The sequence below is a fragment of the Artemia sp. Qi Xiang Cuo genome, chromosome 2, assembly GCF_049724085.1.
Source record: "Artemia sp. Qi Xiang Cuo chromosome 2, ASM4972408v1, whole genome shotgun sequence".
NCBI lineage: Eukaryota > Metazoa > Arthropoda > Branchiopoda > Anostraca > Artemiidae > Artemia > Artemia sp. Qi Xiang Cuo.
The window spans coordinates 44,850,862-44,869,300 of NC_142795.1; the positions used below are offsets into that span (position 1 = coordinate 44,850,862).

General features: G+C 38.7%; 2 protein-coding genes across 2 annotated transcripts; both read right to left on the bottom strand.

Annotated features, from left to right (window-relative positions):
- Positions 1 to 1,066: 1,066 nt before the first annotated feature.
- Positions 1,067 to 1,942, bottom strand: LOC148955272 (uncharacterized). Its single transcript, XM_089106835.1, has one exon. The coding sequence runs from the start codon at positions 1,940 to 1,942 to the stop codon at positions 1,067 to 1,069; it is 876 nt and encodes a 291-aa protein (XP_088962961.1).
- A 165-nt stretch (positions 1,943 to 2,107) lies between these two features.
- LOC148955273 (protein CFDP2-like) lies at positions 2,108 to 2,503 on the bottom strand. The gene has a single exon (XM_089106839.1). It carries the CDS (start codon positions 2,501 to 2,503, stop codon positions 2,108 to 2,110), a length of 396 nt encoding a protein of 131 aa, XP_088962965.1.
- Positions 2,504 to 18,439: the final 15,936 nt, after the last annotated feature.

Sequence of the window (18,439 nt, forward strand, 5' to 3'; positions counted from 1 at the left end):
TCGTCCCATCGAAGTCCCTCAATCCGACGGAGTTGTTTCGTCTGGTAGACGTCTATCATACTGAGGATTGTTGATTTGAGAGGCCAGGTTTCCGCTGCATAGAGGAGGACCGAGCTTACGGATGCATTATAAATTCGTATCTTCGTGTGCCTAGATATATGCGGCATTCTCCAGAGATTGTTGCGCCTTCCGACGATAGACGAGGCTTTTGAAACTCGGCCGCACACCTCTTCCTCTATAGAACCGTCATTAGACAGCAGGGAGCCAAGATAAGTGAAGTTCTTTACAACTTCAACAGGAGCTCCGCAAACAGTTATGTTCTCACGGGGCGGGATTGGGCTTGGGGGCTCAATTGCTATTATCTTCGTCTTAAGCCAGTTTATTTTCAGCCCCACTTTTGCTACCTCTTCCAGCAGGACTTCCAGAGCGTCAGTCAACTGGTCGATCGAGTCAGCAACGACACCAAGATCATACTGCGAAGTCAGCGTCCGTCAGAACACGATCTCCAAACAGCAGACCAAAGGACAGGGGATCTGTTGTTCGTGTCATGACATGGTCTATCATGCAATTGAATAGTTCCAGGGTGGCGTCACACCCTTGTCGTACACCGGTTTTGATGCCAATGTCGTGCTCCGTTTGCCGTTGACATGGCCGCAACCCACGGTCTCTTCGTAAAGCTTTTCAATCAACTTCAATCAGGTCTCTTTCAAACAACTTCAAACAATCAGCCAGAGCGAGTTGCGATCCACCGAGTCAAACGCAGCCTTGATGTCCACAAAGGCTACATATGCTTTCCTCCTGAATTCCTTCGTCTTCTCAATTAACTGGTGCATGGTAAAGATGTGTTCGACAGTGGATATCCCAGGCATAAACCCCGTCTGCTGGACTCTCCTCTTTCTTCTGAGGATACTCGTGCATCTATCCAGCAGGGTCATAGCAAAGAGCTTTCCAGGCACTGAAAGCAGCGTTATGCCTCTGTAGTTTGACAGATGCTCTTTCTCCCCTTTCTCTGCCATAAGGGCAGGATTATGCCAGCTCGCCAGTCCTTCGAGATCCATTCTGTGGATCAAGCCACAGAAAACAGCATATGGAGCCAAAGTAGCATCGCCGGTCCGGCATACTTCAGGAGCTCAGCAGGTATTCCATATACGCCTGCCGCTTTTTTGTTCTTCAAACGTTTTACTGCTGTGTAGATTTCTGGTGACGTGAAAGGAGTTTTTGTGTCACTTGTCAGCAGTTCCTGGGTGCTGGCGGCAAGGCTGATGAGTTCCTGGTCAGTCTGCGCTACGGCTTCGGTGTTGAGGAGGCCTGAGAAGTGGTATTTCCATCGACTGACCTGGGCAGCTTTGTCACTGAGTGTCTGGCCATCCACAGAGACAACAAATGCAACAGAGGGGGCTATGTTGCCTGTTAGATCATTGAGATGCTTATAGAGACTGCCAACGTCACCTTTTTTGGCTGCACCCTCTAGCTCATGTGCCTTCCTTTCCACAAACAGCTTCTTGTCTCGCTGTATCAGTTTGTTGTGGACACCATTACGGCTTCTATACGTTGGCACGTCACCGAGTACCCTCGCCTTGCGTCTCCGCACTAAGACGCCAAGCGTATCCGACTGAATCAACCCTTTATTAGCACGCTTTTTCCGTCCTTCCAGGACATTCTTTTTGAACGAGAGCCATGCGTTTTCACAACTTTCAAATGGCAGGAGAGCGTCGAAGCGGTTCGAGACATCAATGGCATATTTCGACCGTATCTTCTGATTGCAGAGGCTAGAGACATCGATATTGACTGGTCTTGGTTCTGAGTGATGGGCTTTGAGCCTTAGTCGCATGTTAGCGACGACGAGACGATGGTCAGTGTTGCCAACCTCAGCTGCCCTATACGTCCTGCAGTTACTGATCGAAGACCTCCATCTCTGAAACACGATGATGTAGTCGATCATTTTTTTGGTATGGCCTTTGTTGCAATACCATGTATATGTGTGAATGTCCTTTCTTGCAAAAATGATATTCGTAATCACTAGTTTTTTCGCGCTGCAGAGCTGTAGGGGCCTTAGACCATTGTCATTTAGGGAATCCGGAGTAACTTTTCCAATGGCTTGTCGCCATTAGTTGTAGTTCTCGCTCATAGTTGCATTAAGGTCACCCAGGAGAATGACAATATCGTGCGGGGATATCTTAGACAATTCATTCGTCAGGGTAGAGTAGAAAGTGTCCTTTGTTTTGGTGTCAGCTTCGTTTGTCGGGGCATGAAAAACAAGGACCGTCATTTTTCCTTGCTTGTGATTGATTCGAGCATTAGCGATTCTATCCGAGACGGGAGTGAATGACAGTAGACGCTTCTTGGATTTGTCATCAAGAACTAGTCCGACTCCATTTCTTCTGGTGGTTGTCTGGCCAGACCAGAGAAGGTGGTATCCCTCACCTATGGGATCATTTACATTCCTGACTAGGTGGGTTTCTGTTATTCCAGAAAAAGAGATGCAGAATCGCTTCAGTTCCATCACCAGAAGCGTCTTAGCTCCGGGAAAATTTAATGTTCATACCTTTCAAGTGGCAATTCGGAGGCCACCTTGGTCAAGAAGATTCAAACACTGGTCATTTCTTAGTCCAGGGGCAAGCAAGGGTAGTGATGGCATAAAAGAAGGTTGGTCATCCGAGGCAGTTCCTGAACTATTCTTTGCAATGGGTCTCGGGTGGAGGGTTGCAAGCCCAACTGACCCTAGGCCTAGATTCTGATTAGAGCCAGGATTTACCTGGATACTGAGAATCCTGAAGTGGGCTCAACCCACCTCATGAGGTTGAGGCCACCCTGGTCGGAGCGTTTAGTTAGGGGAAACCTCGTATCCAGAGGTACGTGGTCAGCAGACAAGGTCTACATCATTCCAGACGAGCCCCATTCACCTCATGTTTATGAGGTGATTATTATGAGCTATTATGTATTTGATAAACGTATTATAGCCCGAGGATGACCCTCGGGTGGCCTAGCCACCTATGTAAAGCGTGATTTGAAACCTAGTCTTTTTGATGAGTGTGCTTGCTCTGCGATTTTCCTTGCTCTGCGATTGTGTGGTAGTTAATGTTTATCTATCAGTAGATCATTGCATTGACCAGTCCAAACATCTGTTTACACTGACTTGTGACTGACTTGCTTCGTGTTTTGATAAAACTAAGCGTCTGAAAATACCGTTCAATATTGTATGAGTTTTAATTGCAATCTTAGTGCAGATGATTCATCACCATGTGTTTCTCTTCTTCTTAGTCTATTTGATGATTGGTTTGATATACTTGCATAAAATTATAACTTCACTTCTATTCAAACATCATCTTTCACTTCAAACGTAGGTCACATGGTTACATCTAAAGATGCTGAAACAACATCAGTGTCAGTTTTTGTCTGAATATCAAGTTTCTGATCATTGCCATTCTCAGTTATAAAATTAACCGTCCACTTTTTATCGATACTTCAGATCGAATTCTACGCAAAATCCGGCCTCCTTTTCAGCTTTGGTGCGAAATGTGGGACCACAAAAATGATGTTGTGTGTTTGTTATTGGATATTTATTGTACAGAAATTTTCACGGTTTATTAACGGCAGAAAAAATAGCTGTTCTACTGGCCCGTATTCGTCCCGGTATTGTCCCAAAATAGTAACAAAACTTAGTTCTAGTAGAACTGCGTAATAAAGTGAAGTTTTGGTTCCTCCTTTGGAAAGAGTGTGGATGACCAAGATGCGATATACTGAATCATATTTGAATCTGCAATAAGCAAAAATTTCAATATACCCTTTCTCAGCATAGGAAATACATAATCGAGTCATCTGATAAAATTAAAACGACCCAAATTTACTGTGGAAAATAATTCTCCGCTCAGCAGCTCCTTACAATAACACTAACTTAGGAGGGGATATCCCGCTGTCTGAAGGGCTCACCCATTATAAAGCTGAGCTCTCTGCCAGAGATGACAATTTGGAAAGGAATTATGCAGAGCAGCTTGAAAATTTTGACACGGAGATCACCTACTGATTTTATATTTTCCCTATCTGCCATTAAGCGTAATATTAAGCACCTAAAATGGAAAGCTTTTTACGGGATAGATAAGGGTAGCGCTCTGCAGTTGAAGAATGGAGGAATTCAGCTTATATACCATCTTGCTCTTTTAATGCAGAAGATCTTCACATTGAGAGTTATTCCATCATCTTTCTGTATTGGCGACTTGATACCAATTCTCAAGAACGGAAAGTCGAAAGTCGACTAAGGGTTCTACCCGCTAATTGTGTAGACTACCCTCTGCAAGCTTTTTGAGCTGTGGATTATTGACAAATTTAAGCATAAATGTTATGCTCCTCCGTGTGAGTTCGGTTTTCCACAAGGCTTAGGGTATTTTGATGCTCTTACAGCGGTGGCAAATGTGTTAGTTGATACAGTCCATAGCAATGAAATGCATGTTTTGGCTGGAAATGATGTCTATTTCGAAGTGGATACGTCTGTCATTAGTCATTTGAGAGACATGTACTAGAGGTTAAAAATTCGTCTTAAGTTGCCTCCTGACAAATTTATCGATGTTTGCAAAGATGCCAGTCAAGGAGCCGTCTCTTCTTCAACTCTTTTCAATAATTACGTCCTAGGTCCTCAAGCGCAGTGTCCCTCATCCTGTGTTCTGCTTGGTCTTATCCTTTCTCTTGTTTTTTTTATGCTGATAACATTCCGTATATCAACTGGTCCTTAGAGAGGATTTCCAATATCTTTGAAATATTAAGCCAAGGGTACGCTGATATAGGTCCTGATTTTAACCCTGAAAAACCAGAAATAGTGCTCTTTAAGTGAAAAAACTCAGCTCGACGCTTTTCAGTCTGTCTGGAAAGCTCCCAATTTAAACCTGTCTATCAGATGGCATACCTAGGACTCCCAATTGGCTTATTTCTTAAGGATACTGGTCAGCTGCTAATAGCTCACATGGGCGCCCATAAGCTGAATTCCAGGGGGGGCTTACCTGGTCTAATTGGCACTTTTAGCGATATATAATAGAAATCTCAATACAAAAATATAAAAATAAGGTGGCATCATTGAGCCAAGAGGGGGCTGGCGCCCCTCCTTCCCCCCTTACTGGTTCCCATGGTAGCTCGTATTAAGCGCCGCATTTGCACTACATATGCTTCATTTATGAAAGCAAAGCTTCGCCTTGATAGAGCAACACTCGCAACTCTGTATAACACAATTGCAATGCTGCATATTCTTTATTGCGCAACCTTTTGGAAGCTTTTTACTCAATCATAGGCAGCGCAATAGCGCTGCCTAGGTAAAGAACGATGTTGGCACAATGTATTATTTATTTTTCCATACCAGGGCACTTCGTATCGAAGGAGTTGTCGTAGAAACTTCAAAGAGGGCTCATTCGATTGGAAATTGGAATGGCTACTGCGGTTTTAATAGTTGAAAGTGATTGGAACGCAACTAACACCCCTTCTACGCCCGCCATTTCCCTAAATACATCCAATCAAAATTTTGAGATAGCTATTTTGTTAAGCGTAGTTGATTTCCAGATAGAAATTATGTTTTTGAGGAGGACACTTCCCCACAGCCCTCAGGGAAAGGGTTGTAAGTTATCCCCTAGGGGTATATAAGGTTTTTTTTTAGAAAACGTTGTCGTAGAAACTTAAAAAAAGGCTAATTCGATTGAAAATCCAAAGGGCTAGTGCACGTTTTAATACTCGAAAGTGATTGGAGGGCAACTGAAACCCCTCTCACGTCCACCATTTCCCCAAACACATACAATCAAAATTTTGAGACAGCCATTTTGTTCAACGTATTTAAAAGTTTTGGAAATTAGGTCTTTGAGGATGACAACCACCCCAAACCCCTTTGGGTAAGGGTTGTAACTTATACCCTGGGGGCATATAAGGTTTTTATAGAAACTTCAAAAAGGGCTCATTCGATTAAAAATTGAAAGGGCTAGTGCCCTTTTTAATAGTCCAAAGTGATTGGAAAGCAACTAACCCCCCTCTCACACCCACCATTTCCCCAAACGCATCTAATCAAAATTTGGAAGTAGGTATTTTTTTAAACGTAGTTGAAAATTCTGGAAATTTTGTCTTTGAGGATGAAAATCCCCTTACAGCCCTCAGGGCAAGGGTTGTAAGTTATGCCCTGGGGGCATATAAGGTTTTTATAGAAAATGTTGTTGTAAAACTTAAAAAAGGATTCATTCGATTGGAAATTAAAAGGGCTAGTGGCCTTTTTAATAGTTGGAAGTAATTGGAGGGCAAGTAACCCCCCTCTCACACCCACCGTTTCCCCAAACACATTCAATCATAATTTTGAGATATTTATTTTGTTGAACGTAGTTAAAAATTCTGGAAGTTAGGTCTGTTAGGATGATAACCCCCACAGCCCTCAGGGCAAGGGTTGTAAGTGATGCCCTGGGGGCATATAAGGTTTTTATCGAAAGTGTTTTTGTAGAGAGTTCGAAAAGGGTTCCTTCGATTAGAAATCCAAATGGCTAGCGCCCTTTTTATAGTCGAAAGTGATTGGTGGGCAACTAACCCTCCTCTCACGCCCAACAATTTCCAAAAAACATCGAATCACAATTTTGAGATAGCCATTTTGTTCAACGTAGATGAAAGCTGTGGAACGGATGAAAACACCCTTCCCACATCCTTCAAGGCAAAAGTTGTGAGGTATGCCCTGGGGGCATGCAAGGTTTTTTTACAGAAAGTGTTGTCGTAGAAACTTCAAAAAAGGCTAATTCAATTGAAAATTGAAAGGGCTAGTGCCCTTTTTAATAGGCTAGTCGAAACTGATTGGAGGGCAACTAACCCCCCCCCCCTCTCACGACCACCATTTTTCCAAACACATCCGATCAAAATTTTAAGATAGCCATTGTTTTCAACAGAGTTGAAAGTTCTGGATATTATGTCTTTGAGGATAACCCCCCCCCACACACCACACCCCTCAGGACGAGGGTTGTAACTTATGCCCTGAGGGCTTGTAAAGTTTTTATAGAGAGCTTTGCCATAGAAACTTCAAAAACTTTGAAACTTCGTAGGGCTAGTGCCCTTTTGAATAGTCAAAAGTGATAGGAAGAAAACTGGTGGGTGTGGGAGCAAAAATTAATTGATCCAAGTAGGGTTCTAAACCCTATACTTTCTAAAAACCAGTATATAATTTGTACTTTTCTGAAATTTTTTTAAAACTTTTCATTTTTATAACTTTAAGAAATCAAAAATTAGTTAATATTTTAAGGAATAAATATGAGCATATTTATGTTAAACTGACAATGCACATTTTTTCAGTAAATTCATTTGAATTTTTCTTAGTAAAGTACAAACTATATTCTGTCTTTTAGAAAGCATAGGGTTTAGAACCCTACTCAGATAAATTTCTTGTCGTTTTGAGTTTGACTCATTTTAATTTATGTTTGTTTTGGGTTTCATTTATTTATTAGTGCTAATGTTTGGTAGTTGTATGCTTGGTAGATTGTTTGATTCTTTTTTTTGTTCATTTTTGGCTTAATGGAGTTCTTTTTTTGAAAAACTTATTTTGAGCAAAAAGATTTTTTGATTAGAAAGATAAAAAATAGGTCTCATTACTTCAACTTTGCCTAGTACCTAATTCGCCTTCCCCCATGGACTCGAAACACAAGATTGATCAAACTTTATAAGATCCCAGGACCATATAGCAGTTGAAAAGTAAATTCCAAATCATAATCTGAAGGTTCATAACCACCATTGGCACAATCTACTTCTACAGCAATCAGGTGATTTGTTTTACTAATTGTATTCTTTATTTATATGCAATCTTTGGTTTATTTGTTGATTCCTTTTATCTTATGTTTGGTTATTTTTCTTTGTTTTGTTTGTTTGTTGTTTTGCTCCGTCATTATTTCTGTTAATTCAACGGGTATTCAATAAATTAAGTTCAATTCAATTCATTTATAAATAAATAGAATATATACAATGAATTACGTGGTGGCCATAGGATCATCCTCTCCCAGGGTCACCTGTTGGGGGAAATGCATTCTTACATGGTCCATGTGCGGGTTAACAAGTTGAGGTAACTGTGTGAACATCATCACCCAGGTGTTTAACCGGTGCATTCTGGACTGTCGTCTTTTTGAGGATACCCCCTGGCAACTTTCCAAGGACAACAAGAGACAATGACCTCTCACTTGGCGCATACGTGGCGCATATTCAAAATAACAGGTTTCATATGGGTTTTCCAAGCGGTATTTTTCTGTCTACACATGCTAAACTGGTTGTATTCTGAAAAGTGTGATAAGAGGTTTCATGAAGATTGACTAAACGAGCGGGGAATCCCCGTCCGAACGTAATTAACTGTTTTTTTTATTTTTAACTCTGAGATCGCTGGTTTCCTTCCAATGAACTTCAGGTTAATGCATGTAAACATATTCAGAATTCTGTATAAAAGTTCTGATGCGAGTTAGTTAGTATCACATTTCTAAATTAGACATTGTTTGATACATTTAGTATTGTTTTCGGTATACTATTAAAAATGAGTAACTTCTCAACAGAGTTTCTTCTAACAGATATATAATATCCCTGAGTCATTTTATGATAAATGAACAATTACATTTTGCAGCTAAAATGACAGGTAGGTGTCCAACCATAATTGTGGCCAATGACCTATCTTTAATTCTAGAGGAAATTAGAAAGAAATTTATTGCACATTGCTCTGAAATTAAAAAACTTTCTAACTTTAAGCCATATTGGAGTATTAGTAATTGATTGTAAGTGATAGACTCTTTGGCTATGATTTCATCTAAAAGAGTGGATTCATTTCATTTTATACATTCAATACAGATCTGTCACGTAATTTAGTATTCGAAAAACTGAAAACGATCAATAAGAAATATTCTCTTTTGTCTAATATGGGATTTTTGAAAAAAAAATTATTTATAATAAAAAGGCCCGGTGGGTAAATTTCTCTAATAGTACTATTAGTTCAAGATTTTATAGCTTGCAAATTATATATGATTTACTAGACTTTGGTTTATTCAATACTTTTACAAGGTTTAATGACAATCTATCTAAACAAGTTATAGGCATTCCCATGGGCGGTAATGCCAATCCGTTTACAGCGAAATTGTTTTTAAGTCAACTAGAATATGAATATATGATAAATGAAAATAGCCTCAGTAATGTAAAATATTCTCTTTCAAATGATTTAATTATGAACATAATTAACTTTTAGGGAAATATACAAAAAGAGCTAATCTTTTTTGTATGTGTTTTTCAAATAATTTTACTAGTAGGGATGTATTTTTCAAGTCGGACCGAACATAGGGATACAATATTTGAGCTTTACGGTAGACGCTCCACCTTGCTGGGCAAGGAATTTAATGTATCGAAACCGATTCAGGCAGGTGGTATTCCTCTGAGGAGCCCTAATCTTAGGTAATCACTCGGGAATATTTCATTAGATTGAAGGCGCTTTTGATTGTAATTTTACAACCACTTACATTTATTAATGATGACTCTGCTTGGATGTCAATTTTGTTAACTGTTTGGTTAGACCTATTTCCTAGGTAATTGGATAGGTGAGTAAGGTCAAGACCTTGTTCAAGTGCTTGTTTATCTCAGTTGCTAAAGTAGGAAAACAGGTATTTTCTTCTTCTTTCGTTTCCTTTTTTCTAACCAATTAATTACCTCTAACACATTATATACATTTTTTTCGAATGAAATGTTCCTATATCACAATTTTTTTTCTGGGTAGGTATCTTAGCTCGTTATCACTCACTAACTTCCCCTTGTCTCTCTAGAGAGCCATTAAGTGGTCACTTAAGCGAATACTCGGTGTAATAGATTTTTTCTTGAGGTGCTATTTCCCTTGTAAACAGCAGTGTAAGAGTCAATGCGGAAAAAAGGTATCATGCAGTTCATCGTCCTATGAGAACTACTTTATTGTGAATGAATATGATGGGAAGTGAAGATTGGCAATAATTTTTAGCTACATAGAGGATATGCAGCCCAAATCAAGGATTGTAATTAATATATTACAGAAGCTTGTGATACTCATACAAGAGGATTCTTGTTTTCCAACAGTCACTTTGATAAGTGTGATGATTGGGAAAATAGCTATCCTAGCATGATAATAAAATACCCTACATGAAAGTTTAGTCTATTTCTAAGAGACTGGTATTCTCGTGGTTTTAAATTGTTTTGGAAAGAATATCCTGCTCTACGCTTCAGCTGTTGGAACAACAAGAGTGTATGCTTTCTATGTCATCGTTGTGAATAAAATTGCTACTATGATTATAAGACAACACATATTTATTTGGCAGTTACGGACAGGAATTATTTAACTGAGAATTTTGTGCATGATATTGCATCAAATAAGCAAATAGAAACACGTGATTTCTATATTATGAATGAAAAAAAAATCATTGAGTTCACTAAGAGATACAATAAGAGTGAAGTTGATTATACTGTAAGAAATGTGATCCTGACTTTTCACATCAAGATGAATAGTGTGCAGAGTTGAAGAATCTGCCTTCTCTAGTCATTGCAGTAAATGATCTTCTATATTTAGAAGAAGGAATTAAAAAAATCTAGTCAAAAGTTGTAAAAAATAATTTATATATATATACATCTCCATTATTAAACAAGAAAACAAATGTTAGGTACACTTTATTCTCAGGGCACTCAAATGAATATTGTACAAATAGGTGAGGATGTTTTCCACGATAAAATCATTCAAGCAACGCATATCCATATGAATCTTCAGAAATTTTCCGAAGCTGTATCCTTGACATCTGAATATAAAATACAGTAGGCCATGGAAACCAAGGCTCTTAGTCGAATTATGTGAACTCTTGTCCCATTTTGAACTACATATTTCCGAATATTTTCGATGTAGGTTCTGAGGTGGGTTGTGTAGAATGTTTAGGGTAGACCAAATTGATCAAAAATTCAATACATTTCTTAGTTTTAAAAATCCATAGCCACTGGCCAATATTTAAATCTCACATACTACTTTTAACAATAAACATAGCATTATTACTTTGAATATATGTGTAGGACTTTAGAGTCATTACCATAAAATATATGCAGCTTGCATAGTCTGATAAATTTTTACTAGAACTCACCAATCTTCCATTATTGTACGTATTAGTTTGTTAAAACAAATTGTGTAGGATAAAATTTTCATAGGATAAACCTTCAGCAGCGGTGGGAGTTTGATTGTTGCACTTCTTCTTCGCCACACCATTGAAATCAATAAACTTAAATGATAAATCAGTGAAATAATCTTCATTGGAAAATATTTGAAAGTGTGTACTTTCCAACATGGGTGGGTGAGGATGAAACTGTACATTAGCAGCTGTTTTTGATACTAACGTCAACATTTTCAACATTGAATAAATTTAATGATGAAGTAATTGATGGATGTGATTATCTGCGGGGGAAATAAGTCATCTTATGAGATGAAATCGTTCTTTGGTCTAATAATCCTTTTCCTATTGTTCTTGGTTTTCTTGTTAATTTTTTTCAGACTTGGAAGATGATGTCTTTCTACTTCTCACTAGGGTATAGACTGATGAGTTATTGACAATCACGTGCCCCTTCAAGTCCTTCCCACTCTGCTTAGATTTTAATTGTTGGCCAGCAGCTCATGCTGAAGATCTAATAATTTCCATAAGACTCTCCTTAAAATTTTTACCTGAGCCCTGTAGTATTGAGGCAGCAAAATATGTTGCAGGTGGTACAATATATTTCTGGGCAAGGGGTAATGCAGAACAAAGCAACCTTGCAAACCAAATACCAAGAATATAGCCAGACATTATAGTATTCCCCTTCTAATAGTCTAATGCATAACCTTTTTGATGGGGAATTTGAGCGGACTTGTAAGAGTCAATGTCAGGACAGAAGAACGGGATTCTTCTACTATGGTTCATATTAACTGGTTGAAAATGGAATGTAGTGACACATTTGCTCATTGTTACAGCTAAAAGATCTCCGAGTTCAGTTCTTAGTTTTAACTGACAGAGCTTAAAATATGAAGTGTTAAACTGTGTATGTGTGTTCGGACCTTTTCCAAAAAATTAGCCGGGAGAAAATTAGACTCATTACCGAGATTGACCAACACTTGTTTATCGAGAGATCACTAAAGACTGTGTTCGTATTTTATGAGAATCATATCTTGGAAACTGATCCAACTGGAGTGGATAAGGGAGAAAATTCGGAAGCAGTATTCCTTGATATGAATTCTCCCTAACCCTTGGCTATATCTCGCTACGCTCAACCATGTGGCAACTTTAAACGGCTCGATAACCCTTCCGTCGAAGATTTCCCCGACATTGTCAATGTCTATGAGAATGGGATTGTTGGATGGGTTTCTGAAATTAATGGGGAAATATCAGTGGAGGTTCTTGATTTGGTAAAAGATTTTGTTTTTATAAGCATTTATAGACCAATGACCAAAGACTTTCTGAGTCCATACAACAGATCCTTGGTGGAGGGAGTGGGCGCCGTGCATTTGAGATCTTCAAAACAAAAGCTTCTTGCCAACATCCTTTCAAAAAATGTATTGCAATCCATGATGTAATATTAAAATAGATATCAGCAAATGGTTTCAATGTCCCAAAGATTAAGATCAGAAGCCGTACATGAGGATGTTTATTGAGACTTTTTTCAAAGAGCGTTCTGAAGCAAAACAAAAGTCGAAAAGGAAATCCATAAAATCATTTTAATTCTGCCCTTGGGTAAAATGAATGAAAGTTTTCGCAATAGGAGTCGTTGTGACGTTGTAACCGATACCAAGCAATATGGTCAAATTAGTGTCGATCCCAATTACAAATCCTTTACAATCATTGGCCTGGATATGTTACTATTGAATAGGAAAAAAAGAAACATTGTATTGAACAAAGATGTTTCTACGGGTAGTGCCATCCTGAAAAATTACTAGGAAGCTCATTTTGGAATTCTGCTAAATTATAACTAGGGTTCACTGACAGGGGGAGGAACAGGTGGGGCCCTGTAATGGGGATACTTGTTTTCTACTTTTAAAGGTAAAAACGAAAAATTTGCTTGAGTAATTTGGCCAACCATACGATCATCAGAACCTGTGTGCACGTAATGTGTTTTGATTTAGTTCAACACGTCCCTCAACATCCTCTGAAGCTGACGCGTGGTAGTATTAGTAGTAAGAAGCCATGGTATCCACATTGTGCCTTATTTGTATAGTACAACATCCCCTCCTCATGCCCAGACAGTTTCAACATAACAATATCAAGCCGTTTCTGATATATTTCTGATAGCCTGTTCATAAGCTGTATATTCATAATGTGTTTGGATTTAGTCCAACATCCCACTCAACAATCCCTAAAAGTTCCACATTAATAACATCATTCGTAGAAATGTTAGTATTAACAGTAGTAGTTGCACAACTACCACTACTACTACTACTACTAGTAGTAGCATGCGCATTATTCATTTTTATAGCTCAGCATACCCCTCAGCATGCTCTGAAAATTTTAATCTAATACTCTAAGTCATGTTTGATCTACTGCTGATACGGCCATCGACAAGCTACATATATGCAACGTGTTTCAATTTAATTTAACATACCTTGCAACATTTTCTGAAAGTGTCTTCTTAATACGCTTAGCGTTTATAAAACTATTGGTAGTAGCAGTAGAAGTAGCATGGTTAATATATATTTAGTACCTTTTTGATGACTCAACATCCCCCTTAATATGCACTGAATATTTCGACTTAATAATCTAAGCTGTTACTAAGACATAGCTGTCACAACTTTTTGATAACCTGCATCCACATAGTGTGTTTCAATTTAGCTCGCTCACTATCCTTTTCAAAATTCCCCTGAAGCTTTTTACAGTAATACATTTATCTTCAGTAGTACTGGTACTCGTAGTATTCGTCATAGTAGTAGATGTAGCAGTAGCAGTCGTAGTAGTAGTATCAGTTACAGCAGCAGTAGTAGTAGTAGTTTTAGTAGTTATAGTAGTATGAATATTTTGTATTTGCCTAGTTCAATATTCCCCTTAATATGCCCTCTTCCCCAATAACAAATACTATATATAAACATTGGGCAAATTCCATAGCTTACAGCCTTTGCTCTGCGGGCTGACCTCCTTACATCCACAGAGACATAGTTACTGGACTTTTTGACTGTGCTGGACAAAATTGCTACCACAGAATTTTTTAATGGGTACGTTCAGAGAGTTCATAAGATTGGGAGGGGGCTGCTTGCCCTCCAATCACTTTTGGCTCTAAAAAGGGGATTGAAACTTCTAGTCGAATAAACTTCTTTAAAAGATTCTACGATTGCGCTGCACTGTCTAAAATATTGCCTATTTGCCACTTTGAAAACCTGTATGCAAATAGTTTTTTTTGTTTAATTGAAAATCCTCCGAATCGCACCAATAAAAGTTTCACCTTAATACCTTTAGCCTCATTAGTTATTGCAATTGTAGTAGTATTATTAGTAATATGCATAGAGTATTTTTTGGTTAGTTCAAAATGCTCCACAATATACCCAGAAAGTTCAAACTTAATAACGTAAGCTGTTCCAGAGTTGTTGCTGTTACAACGTGTGACAGTCTACATGCTGTTACTTCGTTTTGATTTAGTTCAACATCCTCCTGAACAAACCTTGAAAGCTTCACCTTAATACCCTCAGCCTTATTAGTTAGAGCAATTGCAGTAATAGTAGTATTAGTAGTATGCACACACTGTCTTTTGGCTAGTTCATAATCCACCACAATGTACCCAGAAAGCTCTAACTTGATAATGTAAGCTGTACCTGAGGTATTGCTGTTGCAACGTTTGGCAATCTTAATGCTCATAGTTCGTTTTGATTTAGTTCAACATCGTCCAAAACAATGCTTGAAAGCTTTATCTTAATACGCTTAGGTTTAGTAGTAGCAATAGTTTTAGTAGTAGTTATCACCTTAGTAGCATTATGCACATAGAACCTTTGGTTATTTTCAACATCCTCGTCAACACGCGCTGAAATTTTCAACTTAATACCATAAATCGTTGCTGAGGCATTCCTGACAAGTTCTCTTGACAAACTGTGTTCGTCTAGTGTGCATTGATTTAGTTCAACACTGTTGCAACATCGCCCAAAATTTTTGCCTGAATCCTCTTAGCTTTAGTAACAGTAGTAGTAGTAGCAGTAGAATTAGTAGTAGTAGCAGTAGAATTAGTAGTAGTAGCCTTAGCTCTAGTAGCAATAGTAGTAGTTGTAATAGCAGTACTACCAGTAGTAGCAAAAGTAGGATGCAAATATTGCCTTTTGGCTAGTTCGACACCCCCCACAACAAGCTCTTTAAGTTTCAACTTTATACACCAAGTGGGTCCAAAGCCATTGCTGATAGAGCCTTTTGACAGCCTGCATGTAGGTGGCTTGTTGTGATTCCGTTCAACTTCCTCCTTCGGTATTCCCTGAAAATTTCACCTTTATACTCTTAATTAGACCCCAGCGCCACGCCGGCGCATCAACCGAACGCCGCCAATGAGGGGCCCGGTTGGCCCCCAGCGAAGTGTCGCAACACCAATGGCGCTCCGCCAGTACACCGCCACCAGCAGAGACGGTGGCGTTCGGCTGACTTTGAGTTAATTCTACGGTAATTCTTTATTGCGTCAACCGCAAAGTCAGAGAATTTCTTTTCTCGTGTGGCTAAGTATTTCGATTTTAATGATTAGAAATCAAGCAGGGCTTAAACTATCCCCGTATTTTCGGGGATTTCCCAGAAAATATATTTGTCACCCCGAAAAAATTTGGTTCCTCGAATCCCCAAAAATCACCCAATCACGGTGCCACCCCTAGTGATTTATCACTAGTGACTATCCCTGCCAAACATTACTTTGCATACCATTTCCACTTGAGGAGTGGTGCCCCTCGAGGAAATTATAGCCTAGTAAACGACACAGCATTCGCACGGGATTCTGACTAATGGACGATTTTTCTGGGCTTGGTATGTTTTGATGGGCCTCTTTGGGCTGAAAAACCTCTTCCTAGCTGATTTATCTATTATGGGCTGCTTCCCTGTAGTAGCATAATATTTTTAGGCATATATAATGAGTCGGAGGTATTAGGCTTGAGATTGTCTGTGCAGGGTTTCGACTCTTGTTGATAGAAGAGCATCGCCAAGTGCTGAAAACCATGTTGTGACCAAGATGGGCCCAGGATTGCACAAAGCCTCCATTCATGGAGGCCCCAGGGACTTCTTACTGTTCGGTTCTTAAGCACTTCGGTGTAGACTTGAGAAGATATGTGGTCCCCGTCCTGCACTGGTATCCGGGATCATTGCTTTTCCTGAGGTGAAAATAATTTCACTGATTTAAAGAACATGAAAATTGGAACTTGGAATGTTACGACATTAAAAAAAGGACTATCGTATCGACATTTTGACTGACAAATTCAGACGATTCGAACTGGATTTATTAGGAATTTCAGAAACTCATATCCCAGGGTTAGGAAGCATGAAATTAGGTGATATAGAATTTGTTTACTCAGGCAGGAAGGATGGGGTGCATAGACAGGGAGTAGGGCTGATGATGAATAAAGATGCTGCTAAGTCTTGTTTAGGCTGGGAAGGTATTAATAATAGAATACTAATTGCTCATTTTATGACTAGAAAGTTCAGGGTTTCAGTTATAGTAGTATACGCCCCTGTAGAACCGACTGACGGAGATACTAGTGACTCGGATCAATTTTACTTACAGTTACAGGAGAAAATAGACAGGGTCCCAGTTAGAAATATGATGATATTACTGGGAGATTTTAACGCCCAGGTGGGTAGAAATAGGGATAGATGGTATCCCAGCCTAGGTAAATTTGGTAAAGGAAAAGAAAACAGTAATGGATACAGACTTTTGTAATTTTGTAGGTATAACAATCGAGTTATAACCAATACGGTGTTTGGTCATAAAATGGCCCATAAGTTAACATGGTATTCACGTGATGGTAAGATAGCAAACGTTAATGATTTTGTTATTGTAAACCGAAGACTGGCAGAATTAACACAAGATACTAGGGTATATAGGAGTGCTGTTATTCATGTTAAAAGTAAAGATCACCATCTAGTAGTGTCAAGGGTTAATTTAAAGCTGAAATATCGGAAGGGTAACTACCTCCCGGGAAGTTATGATGTTGGTAGACTCCAGGATGAGAATTTGAGAGAAACTATCCAGGAATAGTTGAATACTAAACTTGAGAGTTTAAAATTTGATAATGTGGAAGATGGTTGGAATAATTTTAGAAAAATAATTTGTGAAGTTGATGAAGGTGTATTAGGGAAGAAAGCTAGAACTGCAGCTAAGAATATTAGTGAAAAAGCTTTATGTTTAATAGAAAAGATAAAAGACTTTTACAAGAATTATCTGAGTGATAGATCGTATGAAAACAAAAGAAATGTAAAGAAAGTGGAGAAAGAATTAAAATATGAACTAAGGAGGTGTGAAGTGGAGGCCATGGATAAAATTGGTGAGGATCTGGAAGATGCAGCTAGACAGCATAATAGTAAAATATTGTATTGGCACATTAACAAATTGAGAGGGACTAGTCAATCCGGACTTGGCCCAGTTAAAGATAGGAATGGGGCCGTAATTAGCGATAAGGAAAAAACCAAAGTGAGATGGGCCGAACATTTTGAGAATTTGCTTAACCGAGATAGAGTTGCAGGAAAACTATAGAGGAAAATGAAAAAGTTTGTGATACCTTGGATGTGAAGGAAGATTTGTTTTGTGAGGAGAAATTAGCAACAGTGCTAAAAGGGTTACAGAATAATAAAGCTCTAGGTGCTGATGGGATGGTACATGAGTTTCTTAAATATGGTGGCTCTGGGGTTAGAAATAAATTACTGAAGATTATGAATATGATTTTTGAAAAAGGGGAAGTACCTAACGATTTTAGGAAAACCGTAATTAAGCCACTTTATAAGAAAGGTGATAAAAGTGAGTGTGGTAATTATCGAGACATTAGTCTGGTCTCTGTAGGTAGCAAACTACTTAGTAATATGATACTTTTTAGACTGAGAGATGCCGTAGACAAAGTTTTAAGAGAAGAGCAGTGCAGTTTTAGAAAAGGTAGAGGATGTGTCGACCAAATTTTCACTCTTAGGCTAATAATTGAAAAGTGCCTGAGTTTTCAAACAACTTGGTCCTCAGTTTTATAGATTATGAGCAAGCGTTCGATTCTGTTGATAGAAGAGCTTTAGTAAAGGTTTTATCCATGTATGATATACCAGACAAATACATTAAAGTGATTAGTGCTATGTACGAGAATAACACTGCTGAGATTAAGGTAAGAAATAAAGTTAGCAGCTGGTTTTGTATCAAATCAGGAGTTAAGCAGGGTTGTGTTCTATACCCCTTTGTATGGATTATTTTGATGGGCTTTGTTTTAAGGAGCACAGGGAAGGCAATGGGAGACCACGGAATCAATTGGGGAGGAAAA